Source organism: Amia ocellicauda, chromosome 10, assembly GCF_036373705.1.
Source record: "Amia ocellicauda isolate fAmiCal2 chromosome 10, fAmiCal2.hap1, whole genome shotgun sequence".
Classification (NCBI taxonomy): domain Eukaryota; kingdom Metazoa; phylum Chordata; class Actinopteri; order Amiiformes; family Amiidae; genus Amia; species Amia ocellicauda.
Window position 1 is genome coordinate 18,368,516 of NC_089859.1, and position 12,470 is coordinate 18,380,985.

A 12,470-nucleotide genomic window follows, 5' to 3' on the forward strand; every position below is an offset into this window, starting at 1 on the left:
GAGGAATGGGCGAGGCAGGTGAATGGCCCGGCCAATCGCAGTGCCGCAGTCCCGCCCCTTCCTCGCAGAAAGCCGAGCTGGGCTGAGCGCTCGCACTGAGGTGTCCGAGGCCGGGGTTGTCGCTGTCACTCCCGGGCTGCTTGTCATTCGCTCTGCGCTGTGTAGTAGTCATGGTGAGTGTTATTTCTGCTGCAGCAAGATTTGATGCTTAAAAAAAATGTAATGAAGTGTCCTCCAGATGCAGTGTTCATACGCCCCCTCCCACACGCGCAAGATGCCTTGGTAAAGCTTGCTGAATATGCTACAGCAGGCTCCCCATGCGGAAGACGTTGTAGCATAGGGGACAATTGATTTCAAAGAGTATTATTATGAATCTGTAAGGCTCTGGATGTCTTTTTTTCTGTATGCGTTGTTTATGCGCCCCGTGTGTTTTGCACGATTATTATTATAACGCGCCTGTGCACCCCTGTGTGTCCAGTAGCGAATGGCTGCGCTGTCACAGGTTGTCGTGGCCGATCTGCACATCGTAGGCCAGTACAACCTGCATACACCAGTCTATAGTATAAAACAAGCAAGGTGCAATCAACGAGACGTGTTCAGCTCCCTATTGTATTGCATGAATACAAGTACTAATTCCTGCATGCGCAGTTAATTTATTTTGAGGTTATTGTTTATCAGTAATTGAATAGTCTGGAGAAATAAATAGATGATAAATAACTTAAATGTAAATAAATCACTCGAGTCAATCGGCCGGTGTGGTATTGATCAGTGATCAGAGCAGGAATTTGCACTTCACAGGAGTTCAGCAGTGCTGTATCAGCAATGTCTTGTGCTCTGTTGTAGTCTATCCCTGACTCTTCCCCTTCCCCTTATTCCTAACCCTGCTTCCTCCCTGACCTCACTCCAAACAAATCACTCACAAGCACCCCCCCCCAACACTCTTCTCTAAACTCCCTCAAATGAAAAATCTGTCCTCCATGCACACTTCCCCCCCCAAACACCTTCCCCAGGCTTCCAGCTATAAGAAGCCGTCTCTGGGAGCGACGGCTGCGAGGAAGAGGCCGGGCCCGAAGCCCGAGTTGACGGAGGAGCTGCGGCAGGAGATCCGCGAGGCCTTCGAGCTGTTTGACACTGATGGTGCCGGACACATCGACGTCAAGGAGCTCAAGGTATTGACCCAACCCCAGTGTCATGCTGTGCTGTACGCTGTAGTGTCACACTGCTGTACTGTTTCCTCTACTGTGTCACTCTGTGCTGTGTTGTCTCTGCAGGTGGCAATGAGGGCGTTGGGCTTTGAGCCGAAAAAGGAAGAGATCAAGAGGATGACCACGGAGATCGATAAGGATGGAACAGGCAAGATCAACTTCAGCGACTTCCTGGCCATCATGACGCAGAAGATGGTAACACACTGCAGCACAGGGGGGATGGGGGGCTTTGAACTAGACATGTTACGAGTTTGGCTTGCCTGTTAGTGTTGGAGTGGTGTGGTTGTCTGTCTGTGTATCTGTCTGTCTGTCTGTCTGTCTCTACCTGCTCACCTGCAGGCTGGAAATACCATTGTCGATGTTACAGCTGTGTGCTTCATGTGTGAGGCTGTGCTGTATGTTTGTGTGTGTGTGTGTGTGTGTTGGGGTCTCTGTGTGAGGCTGTGCTCTGCCATGTCCCAGGCAGAGAAGGACTCTAAGGAGGAGATCCTGAAGGCTTTCCGGTTGTTCGATGATGACGAGACAGGAAAGATCTCCTTCCGCAACCTGAAGCGCGTGGCTAAGGAGCTGGGAGAGAACTTAACCGATGAGGAGCTGCAGGTGCGACACACGGCCGACACACCGCTTACACAGTGCCCTCAGCACAGCGCACACTGGGACCCAACGCACACTTCCCTCAGCACTGCACACACTGGGACACCAACATAATCTGCACTCAGCACTGTGTACACTGGGACCCCAATACACACCACCCTGCCCCTCAGCAGTGCTTCCACATGGACTCTAAACACACACGCTGGGACTCCTACCCACTCTCCTACACACACTGCTCCAACTTGCTGGCTCCTTGTCCTGCGCCTGCTGAGTGCCACAGTGCGTCCTGCTTGTATGTGCGGTCATTTGTTGTATTGTATATTGGTGGAGCTCATTATATACCGTGGATAAATTAATATTATTATTATTATAATAATATAGTGTATGACAGGGCTGTCCCTGTGTCTTATCCACTGCAGGAGATGATCGAGGAGGCGGACCGCGATGGGGACGGGGAGGTCAGCGAGCAGGAGTTCCTGCGCATCATGAAGAAGACAAGCCTATACTGAGGGCCGGAGGGGAGTGAGGGGGGGCAATATAGGACCACTCCCTGACTGAACCATTCCACACCTCAAACTGTGTACAGAGCCCCCATTCCCCCTCCCCATCTCCTTCTCTCCCAGCCAGTGTCCAGTGCTTAATGAGTAAAGAATCCATTCACACCAGGCGCCAGGCTGACTGTCAGACTTATCGCTCTACAGCACTAATATTATTATTTATTTTTAAGAAAATGGTCTTGGTGGAGCAAAAAAAAATACTCTGTGGTTCCCAGTTTCTAGTCTAACCAAACCGTGCCAAAGAGCTGGCTTTAGTTCTGCCTTTACTGTCTTTCCCCACATATCCTGCTCCCGGACCTATAATGTGGGGCTAAGCATGTGAAGCTCTGGCCTACAGTTAAAATGATTGTAAGTGTTGTTATTCTTTTCATTACTGTTTATTATTCTCCGGATGACTTTTGAGAAGTCAGAAAAGAAGCCAAGCCTGGCAATGAGAACCACTGAGGGGGTCCAGCCGTCAGGGACCACCCCCCCCCCCCACTCACCTTGTCCCCCCCCGCCAGCCGAGCCCAGTACCTGATGTGATCATGTGGTCAGTGTTTTCTATTTGTATCTGGACTTCTCTCTGTATCTCTCTCTCTCTCTCTTTCCATCACTTCTTTATCTACCTTGCTGTGTGTTCTGAAATGTTTTTTGTACAGCTGTGTGATTGTATCTCGATCTTGTATTTAAACAAATAATAAAAAAATGCAAATAAACCAAAAAAACGAAATATTCGTCTGAGGGGGAAATTGGGTCACAGGGTCTTAACTAATGAATCCAAGAGTGGTCTGGGCCTGGTATCAGCTGAATAAAGGGAGAGCTGTGAAAGCAGTCTAGGCTCCAGCAACACTGGTGTAATAAGGACACCTGATAATGCAGGGGGGCAGGGGGATGTGTCTGAGTGTCCTCATTGTTTTTTCTCCAGGCAGGTGTGCTGGGCAAGGAGGTCACCATTAGGAATGTTGTGTTCGTAGTGGGCATGATTTCAATCAGGCCTTCCTGTTAATGGTTTCCCTTCCTCTTCCTTCCCGTTTGGATACAGCTGCTGTTTACATGTACACACTGACCCTGCCTCCTGCTGTCTTAACCACAGAGTCCCAGCAGCATTGGACAAGACAGCTGAGACAAAATGAAAAGCAGCATGCTCAGCAGCATGTTCACAGTGTAGCTCAAGCAACAGGAGCCCAGCATCAGCCTGTAGAACAACTGGCTGTTCAGCAGGTCAGGGCTCTCCAGGACAGATGCATTGCACCACCCTATAGCCTGCAATACACACCCACATGCACATACACACAGAGACACAGACATGTGCACATGCACACACACACACACAGAGACAACGACATGTGCACACACACAGATACGCGCGTGCATGCACACAGACACCACGATTTCCCTGTGGCCACACTGTGGGCCTGTTCCTGGGGGCAACACATAAGCAGTAACGGTCCTTTATCAAAGTGGCACTGCAGCTCAGCCCCCATTAGCTGAGGGCAGATTTTACACACATAACCAGCACCATAATGGAGGAGACTGAGAAAAGTTAGCTTGGTTACTCAACACAGGCAAGGTCTGTGATTTTTAAATACTCACCCACATTGAAATGCCCTGAGCTGCACGTGGTGTACAGGAGTACAAGTGGTCACTGCAGTCTGTGCTGTGTGCCAGGCCTGGTGCCCAAGTGCTCAGTAGCAGTGAGAGCGGGGCAGTGTCAACACCACACTCCCTCACCGCTCTCTGCCCATTCCTCTGGTGTCACAGAGACGCATCACACTCCAACAATGGATGCCCCCTCTGTAACCATGGTAGTCTCGCAGCGCAATGGACATAGGTTGACTTTGCAGCTGTTGATGCTTTTTAAAATGTTTTTTATTTTCTTTCTTTCTAACGTCATCAACACGGAAATTTGCAGCAATGAATCAGTTGTCAATATTTGCAAAGGAGCACCTAGTAACATAGCCCATCCCTGTGTGGGCCCTCATCTCTGTCCACCGAGTCTGTGCAGCCATGTACACACGCACAGAGAAGAGGACAGAGACAGAACGAAGCATGCCCAATCAAATTCCTTTGTTTAAGTATTATTCATTATTTTGTTATTGTCAATCTACATCCCCATCCTATGGTCATGAATAGTGGGTAATGACTGAAAGGATGAGATCGCGGGTACAAGCGTCGGAAATGAGATTTCGCCTCATTGCTGGACTCACCCTTCAGGATAGGGTGAGGAGCTCAATAATCTGGGAGAGCCTCAGAGTAGAGTTGCTACTTCTGTGGTTCAAGAGGAGCCAGTTGAGGTGGTTTGGGCATCTGGTAAGGATGTCCCCCTGGGAGGCTATCTTAGCAGCTTTACCAGGCATGCTGGATGGATTATATTTCCTGGCTGGACTGGGAATGCATGGGATTCCCCCAGGAGGAGCTGGAAGCTGATGCTGGGGAAAGGGAGGTCTGGCCCACCCTACTTAGTATGCTTCCACCGTGACCCTCACCAGGACAAGCGGTTTAGAAAATGGATGGATGGATTGAAATATGTGTTATTTCCATCCCAACTCTCATACTCCTACTTGGAAAAATGCATACCATAAATCGGAAGATGGTAGGGTAATTCTCTCGAGATCTTTGCCAGTGGAAAACTCAATACAGAAACCCACATGCAAGCCTGCCACAATCCCAATCCTCTATTGTGTCCTAAAACCATCTCTTCAGATCTGTTACTGTGCAAACACCAACAGATTTTCAAGCTACTTAATAAATTAATTAAAATTTTTTTATTGAGTTATTGAGGTCCAGATTAAACACTAGAAAAGCACTGAAATCCAAGCACTGTGGCCCTGGGGGACGGACAGACATGGGTCCAAGTCATTGTTTTGCAATCAGAGTCAAGTCTCAACCCTTGAGTCTCGGGTCAAATCTTAAGTAATGATAGAAAATACTTGAGTCAAGTCCCAAGTCCTACATTGAGGCTTCCAGGTCTTCAAGTCGTACTAATAAAGTATAAATATATTTTATTTATTTTATTAATTTGTATATGTTTATTGCCTTGAATTTAACAAAATTGCTTAGTTGAATTCATAAGACTTAACCTTTTTTAGGTATTTAGATCCATGTACCATGATCCGTGTTGGAATTACAGACCTTTTTATACATAGCCCCCCATTTGCCTTTGTGAGATTTTAAATGATGAACAAGGTTTGACGTTGCTGTAGGTGTAAAGAACAGCACGTCTTACCCTGTGCGTTTGTGAATGAGGTCACAGTGTTGATGTGCTACAGCACATGCGGACCCTGTTATCTTTCTCTCCTGTCTGGTCTGCATACAAGTGCTTGTACTTCTTAACTTTTCTAAAACTGTTCTTGAGATTGCTGTTAGATCTCTTCCAATTATTATTATTATTATTATTATTATTATTTTCATTTCTTGGCAGACGCCCTTATCCAGGGCGACTGACAACATAAGTGCAAACAAAGTGCAAAAATACAGAGAAGTACAAGGCATCAATCATTACAAATTCAATTTGGCTAAAACAGCAATTCAAAATACATTTTACATTTTACAAATTCCAATTTACAATTTACACAAGTACAGTAAGTGACTTCCTACATCCTGGACGGTGAAAGCTAAGTGCTGTCAAGATGTAGGGTCACAGTCAAGGGCTACGGGAAAGGGAGCAAGGAGGAAAACAATCAAGAACGCACGAAGCATAATAAAAACTGTGAAGTGCTATCTAGCAGGGATAGAGGACTAATATTACAAGTACTGTCGGAAAAGATGCATCTTGAGTAAGCGCCGGAAGGAGGTCAAGGACTCTGCTGTTTTGACTTTGGTGGGCAGGACAATATACGCTAGCATTTTGTTTGTCTTTTTTTACTGCTTCCCCACATTGTTTGGATGAGTCCACATAAACTCCTAGGTCTCTCATGCATGTCATAGTTCGATTCCTCCCATGGTGTAATTATAGTGAACATTTGTATTGCCTGCATGCAATACCTTGCACTTCTGCACATTTGTTGATGTTGAATTTGTCCGGCCTCACAGCTGGACGGGTTATTTTACATTTTGAGGTGATGTTCCCAGAACCCCTTTAGAGCTGAATGTGCTGAGAGATACATATCTGTAGAAGCGGTGGGGGCTGTGGGTAGTATTTTCTTCACACAGAGCTACTTAGTAACATCTAATAATGAGAAATGTCTAGAAATCTTGACTGTTTTAGGGTTTTTCTATGTGGTCTTCTCACCAAGGGGCTGTGTAAAAGATATGTGCCCAGATACACTGAACATACATGAATTTAAAAGAAATGGAATATCAAATGCTTTTTGTTTTTGTGTTTTTCTTTTTGCAATTGCGGTTTTCATTTTGCATTTGTGTTTTGCACTTCAGGGCCACCGTAACTGTGTGACACTGACAGCCAGACTAATGGAGAATAATGTTGAGAAATATTCCCACTTTGTACAAACGGTATTTATCAGATTAAACAAAAAATGTACCTATCCACTGGGCACACAACATTATGATAATGTTGTTTTTTGGTTGTATTTGAGTCGCGACGTCGGGCAACCAAAGTATGTCGTCTCTGTGTTGTTATGACACCCCCACACTCATCGCACAGTACTGTAAGCCAGTTAAATCAGCACAGTCTTATGGGTAATAAAAACCATTCTGACATATTATTTCACAGTTTTACACCTTAAGTGTTGTACTTAATTACCAATTGCTAATACTTTAACGGCTGACTTGACTTGGCTAATTTTCCAATAATAAACTGCCAATTTAGCCAATCAGAGCTTGGCGCAGGCACAAATAACAGTCCACATACCTTCTGAGCATTACTTTTATCCCATTTTTTCACAATAACAGCATCCTGCTATTGGTCACAATCCTCAGACCAAAGTTAATATGGCCTGGCTCATCACAATAACAATACTCACAGCATATATAAGCTAATAATTTATCCTGACCAAGATACAATTGTAGTATATTGTATTTTTTGTTGTGTTGAAAACCTCGAGTTTTACATTGTCCGGTCCACACTTTTTTTTCTCCAAAGCTTAAGAATACAGAAAAGAATCATTATAATAAAAAAGGATTTGTTTTTTTTAATGCATTTTTGTATCCCTTTTATAAACAGGATAACTAGTAGCCGGTTGCATAATTAAATCCCAAGCATGATTTTAAATCCACTCGCTTCAAAACTACATTCTATTTAAAGCATGATGGGGAAATGTCGTTTTGAAGTAAATTTTAAGTCTAGATTATGGCTTTAATGCAACTGGATCCAGGTCTTATAGGTTAAGTTGTTGTATTAATTAATTTGTGACAAGAATACTGAATCTTGAATAGGTCAGTTGGTGTAGTTTAAAATGTGTTTATCACTGATCATATTCGGAATGCAATCAAAAATTAACATGACCAGATTTTCCAGTGACAAAAAAAACCTTATATTTGCATTGTTCCCCCACATGAAACTGAAAAATGGCATATACAGTGAGGGAAAAAAGTATTTGATCCCCTGCTGATTTTGTACGTTTGCCCACTGACAAAGAAATTATCAGTCTATAATTTTAATGGTAGATGTATTTTAACAGTGAGAGACAGAATAACAACAAAAAAATCCAGAAAAACGCATTTCAAAAAAGTTATAAATTGATTTGCATGTTAATGAGGGAAATAAGTATTTGATCCCCTATCAATCAGCAAGATTTCTGGCTCCCAGGTATCTTTTATACAGGTAACGAGCTGGGATTAATCTCAGCTCGTTACCTGTATTAAAGACACCTGTCCACAGAAGCACTCACTCAATCAATCAGATTCCAAACTCTCCACCATGGCCAAGACCAAGGAGCTGTCCAAGGATGTCAGGGACAAGATTGTAGACCTACACAAGGCTGGAATAGGCTACAAGACCAGCGCCAAGCAGCTTGGTGAGAAGGTGACAACAGTTGGTGCGATTATTCGCAAATGGAAGAAACACAAAATAACTGTCAGTCTCCCTCAGTCTGGGGCTCCATGCAAGATCTCACCTCGTGGAGTTTCAATGATCACGAGAACGGTGAGGAATCAGCCCAGAACTACACGGGAGGATCTTTTTAATGATCTCAAGGCAGCTGGGACCATAGTCACCAAGAAAACAATTGGTAACACACTACGCCGTGAAGGACTGAAATCCTGCAGCGCCCGCAAGGTCCCCCTGCTCAAGAAAGCACATGTACAGGCCCGTCTGAAGTTTGCCAATGAACATCTGAATGATTTAGAGGAGAACAGGGTGAAAGTGTTGTGGTCAGATGAGACCAAAATCGAGCTCTTTGGCATCAACTCAACTCGCCGTGTTTGGAGGAGGAGGAATGACCCCAAGAACACCATCCCCACCGTCAAACATGGAGGTGGAAACATTATGCTTTGGGGGTGTTTTTCGGCTAAGGGGACAGGACAACTGCACCGCATCAAAGGGACGATGGACGGGGCCATGTACCGTCAAATCTTGGGTGAGAACCTCCTTCCCTCAGCCAAGGCATTGAAAATGGGTCGTGGATGGGTATTCCAGCATGACAATGACCCAAAACACACAGCCAAGGCAACAAAGGAGTGGCTCAAGAAGAAGCACATTAAGGTCCTGGAGTGGCCTACCCAGTCTCCAGACCTTAATCCCATAGAAAATCTGTGGAGGGAGCTGAAGGTTCGAGTTGCCAAACGTCAGCCTCGAAACCTTAATGACTTGGAGAGGATCTGCAAAGAGGAGTGGGACAAAATCCCTCCTGAGATGTGTGCAAACCTGGTGGCCAACTACAAGAAACATCTGACCTCTGTGATTGCCAACAAGGGTTTTGCCACCAAGTACTAAGTCGAAGGGGTCAAATACTTATTTCCCTCATTAACATGCAAATCAATTTATAACTTTTTTGAAATGCGTTTTTCTGGATTTTATTGTTGTTATTCTGTCTCTCACTGTTAAAATACACCTACCATTAAAATTATAGACTGATCATTTCTTTATCAGTGGGCAAACGTACAACATCAGCAGGGGATCAAATACTTTTTTCCCTCACTGTATGAAACGAGGAAGAAAATGTCATGCTGAAGTCAGAGCGCTTGCTGAAGTCAGTAGCAGCACTGAGGAACAATAAGACACAGTTGCAGTCCTCAGAAACAGAAGTGATGTTCATGAACAAGCAGACAGAGTGATGTGGAGAAAGTATGAGGACATGACAGTAATAATGGTAATGATTTTGGGAATATTGTTTCTTCAGAGTCAGAATTCTGATTTCTGAGATTTCAGGTTATTTAATCAAACACTTTCATTGGAGTAATAATTTACATAAATGTGACTTTTTAAATTGTAGGCCTATATCTTATAAAATGTTCCAATTCACGTTTTGTATAACATTATCCTTAACCCTGTTTAAAATTATTGGAAGGCTCAGATTATTAGTTAAATTAATTAAATCGAGAGCTCAATTGGAATAAGAAACAGAATGGGTAGGGGGTTCTCCAGGATCAGGGTTCAGAACCACTGGCTTAGCTAAATTACATGTTTTTATTTTGCTTTTATTGTTAATTTTACTGTTAATGCAAAATTGTATTAAATAAAGTATGACTTGGGTTCACATTCTTTCTACAAAAGCCTTGCGTTTTTTCAATTATATACTGCAAGTGGTGTACTAATAGCATTGTTTAATTAAGTCAGACGTGCAACATTGATATGATTGATATAATAATGTTATATGAAGTCAGAATCTGACGTCAGATTTTGATCAGATTCTGTGTACATCAAATGGTGTGTACATCAAAAGCAACAAAATGACCTCTGAATTATCACTTAACTTTATACCAGTGATTTAAACTTGGTGACCAGTGAAACTTAACATTATCAAGGTATTTGTCAACCCTTTATTAATATTACAATATATTAATATCTGGTTTATTAATAATTAATATTAATAACTAAGTTAATTTTGAGAGAGTGCATAACATCAAAAAAACATCTTAAACAATTAAGTGTGGTGTAAATCGCTTTTTGTGAATGCACCGCTTGACAGAATAGTTTTGGTCCCTTGATCCACCTGGCTTGGACATGTATCATGTGTACATTAACACCTTTGGTATTCAAGGTACTTTAATATGGTACATGTTATACATTGTACCATAGTACTATATAGTAATGTAACAAAATAGTATACCATGGTACATGTTACACATGGTACCATACAGTACAATGGTACAGAAACATGTACCATAGTACATCCCACAGTATTCCATAGTACGTACAATGTTAAACTTTCATACAGGTAAACACAGAATCATCTCCAGTGTGTTGCTTTTAGTATTCTGTGCATTTAGGAAGAAAAAACACAAGTCGAAAAATCAGCAAATTTTTGTCAAAACATTTGTTTTGCTTTACATTTCCATTATATTACACAACACTTTGCTGTAAATATCGTGGATAAAGAAATAACACGCAGAATAATGCAGTGGTGCCACAGGCATACTGAAACTTTATTACTGTAATCATATATTTTTTTAAATGTAATCTGGTCCAATGTCTTTATGATGGTATTGAACAGTAATAAGTAATGGGGAGTATGCAAATCAAATGTTTTAATTTAGATAATGGGACATCTGTGGTTTACTATTATAATGCTTGCGGGGGGTTCCCAGCAGTCGACCCACCTCATCCCTGCACGTGCAACAAGAACTCGTTTAATTATTAGTGCAGTACAGGTCTCAGGGACTGAACACAAACACACATAGACTCGTTCTTCCGCCTCCCTTCACTTTTTATCCCCTCTACCTACGCTCCTCCACACCGCAACGCCTTTTAACCCTTTACTGTGTGCGGTGGCATGCTACAGTATTCCAACATTGTCAATTTCTATCAACAAGAGAAGAAAATCGATGCAACTGTCACGTGACAAACCTTCGGAGGTTCATTCAGCCTCCAAACCTTCGAAGACAGCCCTAACTGTAACCCAGCTGTTTTCTACACTTTCCTGCTCTTCTAATGCACACCACCTCTCTAATGGACTAATTGACCAATTCGTCAAGATCACTAATTAGGCCTGGCGATATGACTTAAAAATGGTATCTCGATATTTTTGGAAGTTTGGGCGATACACGATAAATACCTCGATATGCCTTGTTTTTATCCAATCAAGCTACAAAATAAGATCAAAGACATTTAAACAACAATTCTTTATTTAATCATTAAATATGCAAAACTAACAAATACTACATGCAGGCTGTCATGGTAAATATATGCAGAATGCAACATATAACAGTGCAAGTGGTGTGTGATTACTATTATGTGTGTTATGTTATGGGATATATATATATATATATATATATATATATATATATATATATATATATATATATATATATATATATATATATATATATACACACATGATTTACTATTACTTGTGTTATTGTTATGTGATAGTAATCAAGCAACACATGCTGTAAAATGGTACAGATTCAGTTATATTTACCACAGCCGGCTTTACAGTGGCACATTAACATCTGCTAAACAGAGACATTCTTCTCCGAGTGCCGCATTTCGATTCTACTTACCGGTACAGCACGTGTTAATACTAAATAGTTATAATAATTTTAAAAGCTGTTATACCACTTCACCATCTAATGAAACTTTCTGCATCTGTTTGCATTGCTTTCCAATTTATTAAAATGCAAACAAACTTATTCTTTAATTTTTTACAAATTATATCCTTCTAAATTAGCGGGGGTGGGGGTGCGATCGTGTATTGTCATGGGTGCTGCTTGCAGATCGAGTTCAGCCTGGCGATGAGAGCAGGGCGGACTGTGTGCGCTTGCGCATTAAAGTATCTCTTGGTTATGTTGGTTATTGTGTGTCAGGTCTCTCTCCTCATGTCTGTCTGTGTTTCTGATGCACATTTCTTGCCGCCCCCGGCAACCGCGGAGTGTCCAAATGGCGAAAAATACTGCCGTAAAGAGTGCAATTTGCGACACCACGACATAAACGATACAGCATAATATGAAACGATAGACGTTTTTCTATCGTCATACGATATAGATCGTCATATCGCACAGCCCTATCACTAATACAGCGCACATCAGCAAGCTGAACCTCAAGATCATGGTCAAAGTCGAGTCAAGTATTCTT

The 12,470-nt window shown here is 42.5% G+C and overlaps 1 protein-coding gene across 1 annotated transcript; it reads left to right on the forward strand.

Annotated features, from left to right (window-relative positions):
- Nucleotides 1-63: 63 nt before the first annotated feature.
- On the forward strand, nucleotides 64-3,068 carry cetn2 (centrin, EF-hand protein, 2). The gene is made up of 5 exons (XM_066715367.1): nucleotides 64-173; nucleotides 1,011-1,169; nucleotides 1,272-1,400; nucleotides 1,668-1,805; nucleotides 2,219-3,068. The coding sequence occupies exons 1-5, from the start codon at nucleotides 171-173 to the stop codon at nucleotides 2,306-2,308; spliced, it is 519 nt and encodes a 172-aa protein (XP_066571464.1). The 5' UTR covers nucleotides 64-170; the 3' UTR covers nucleotides 2,309-3,068.
- Nucleotides 3,069-12,470: the final 9,402 nt, after the last annotated feature.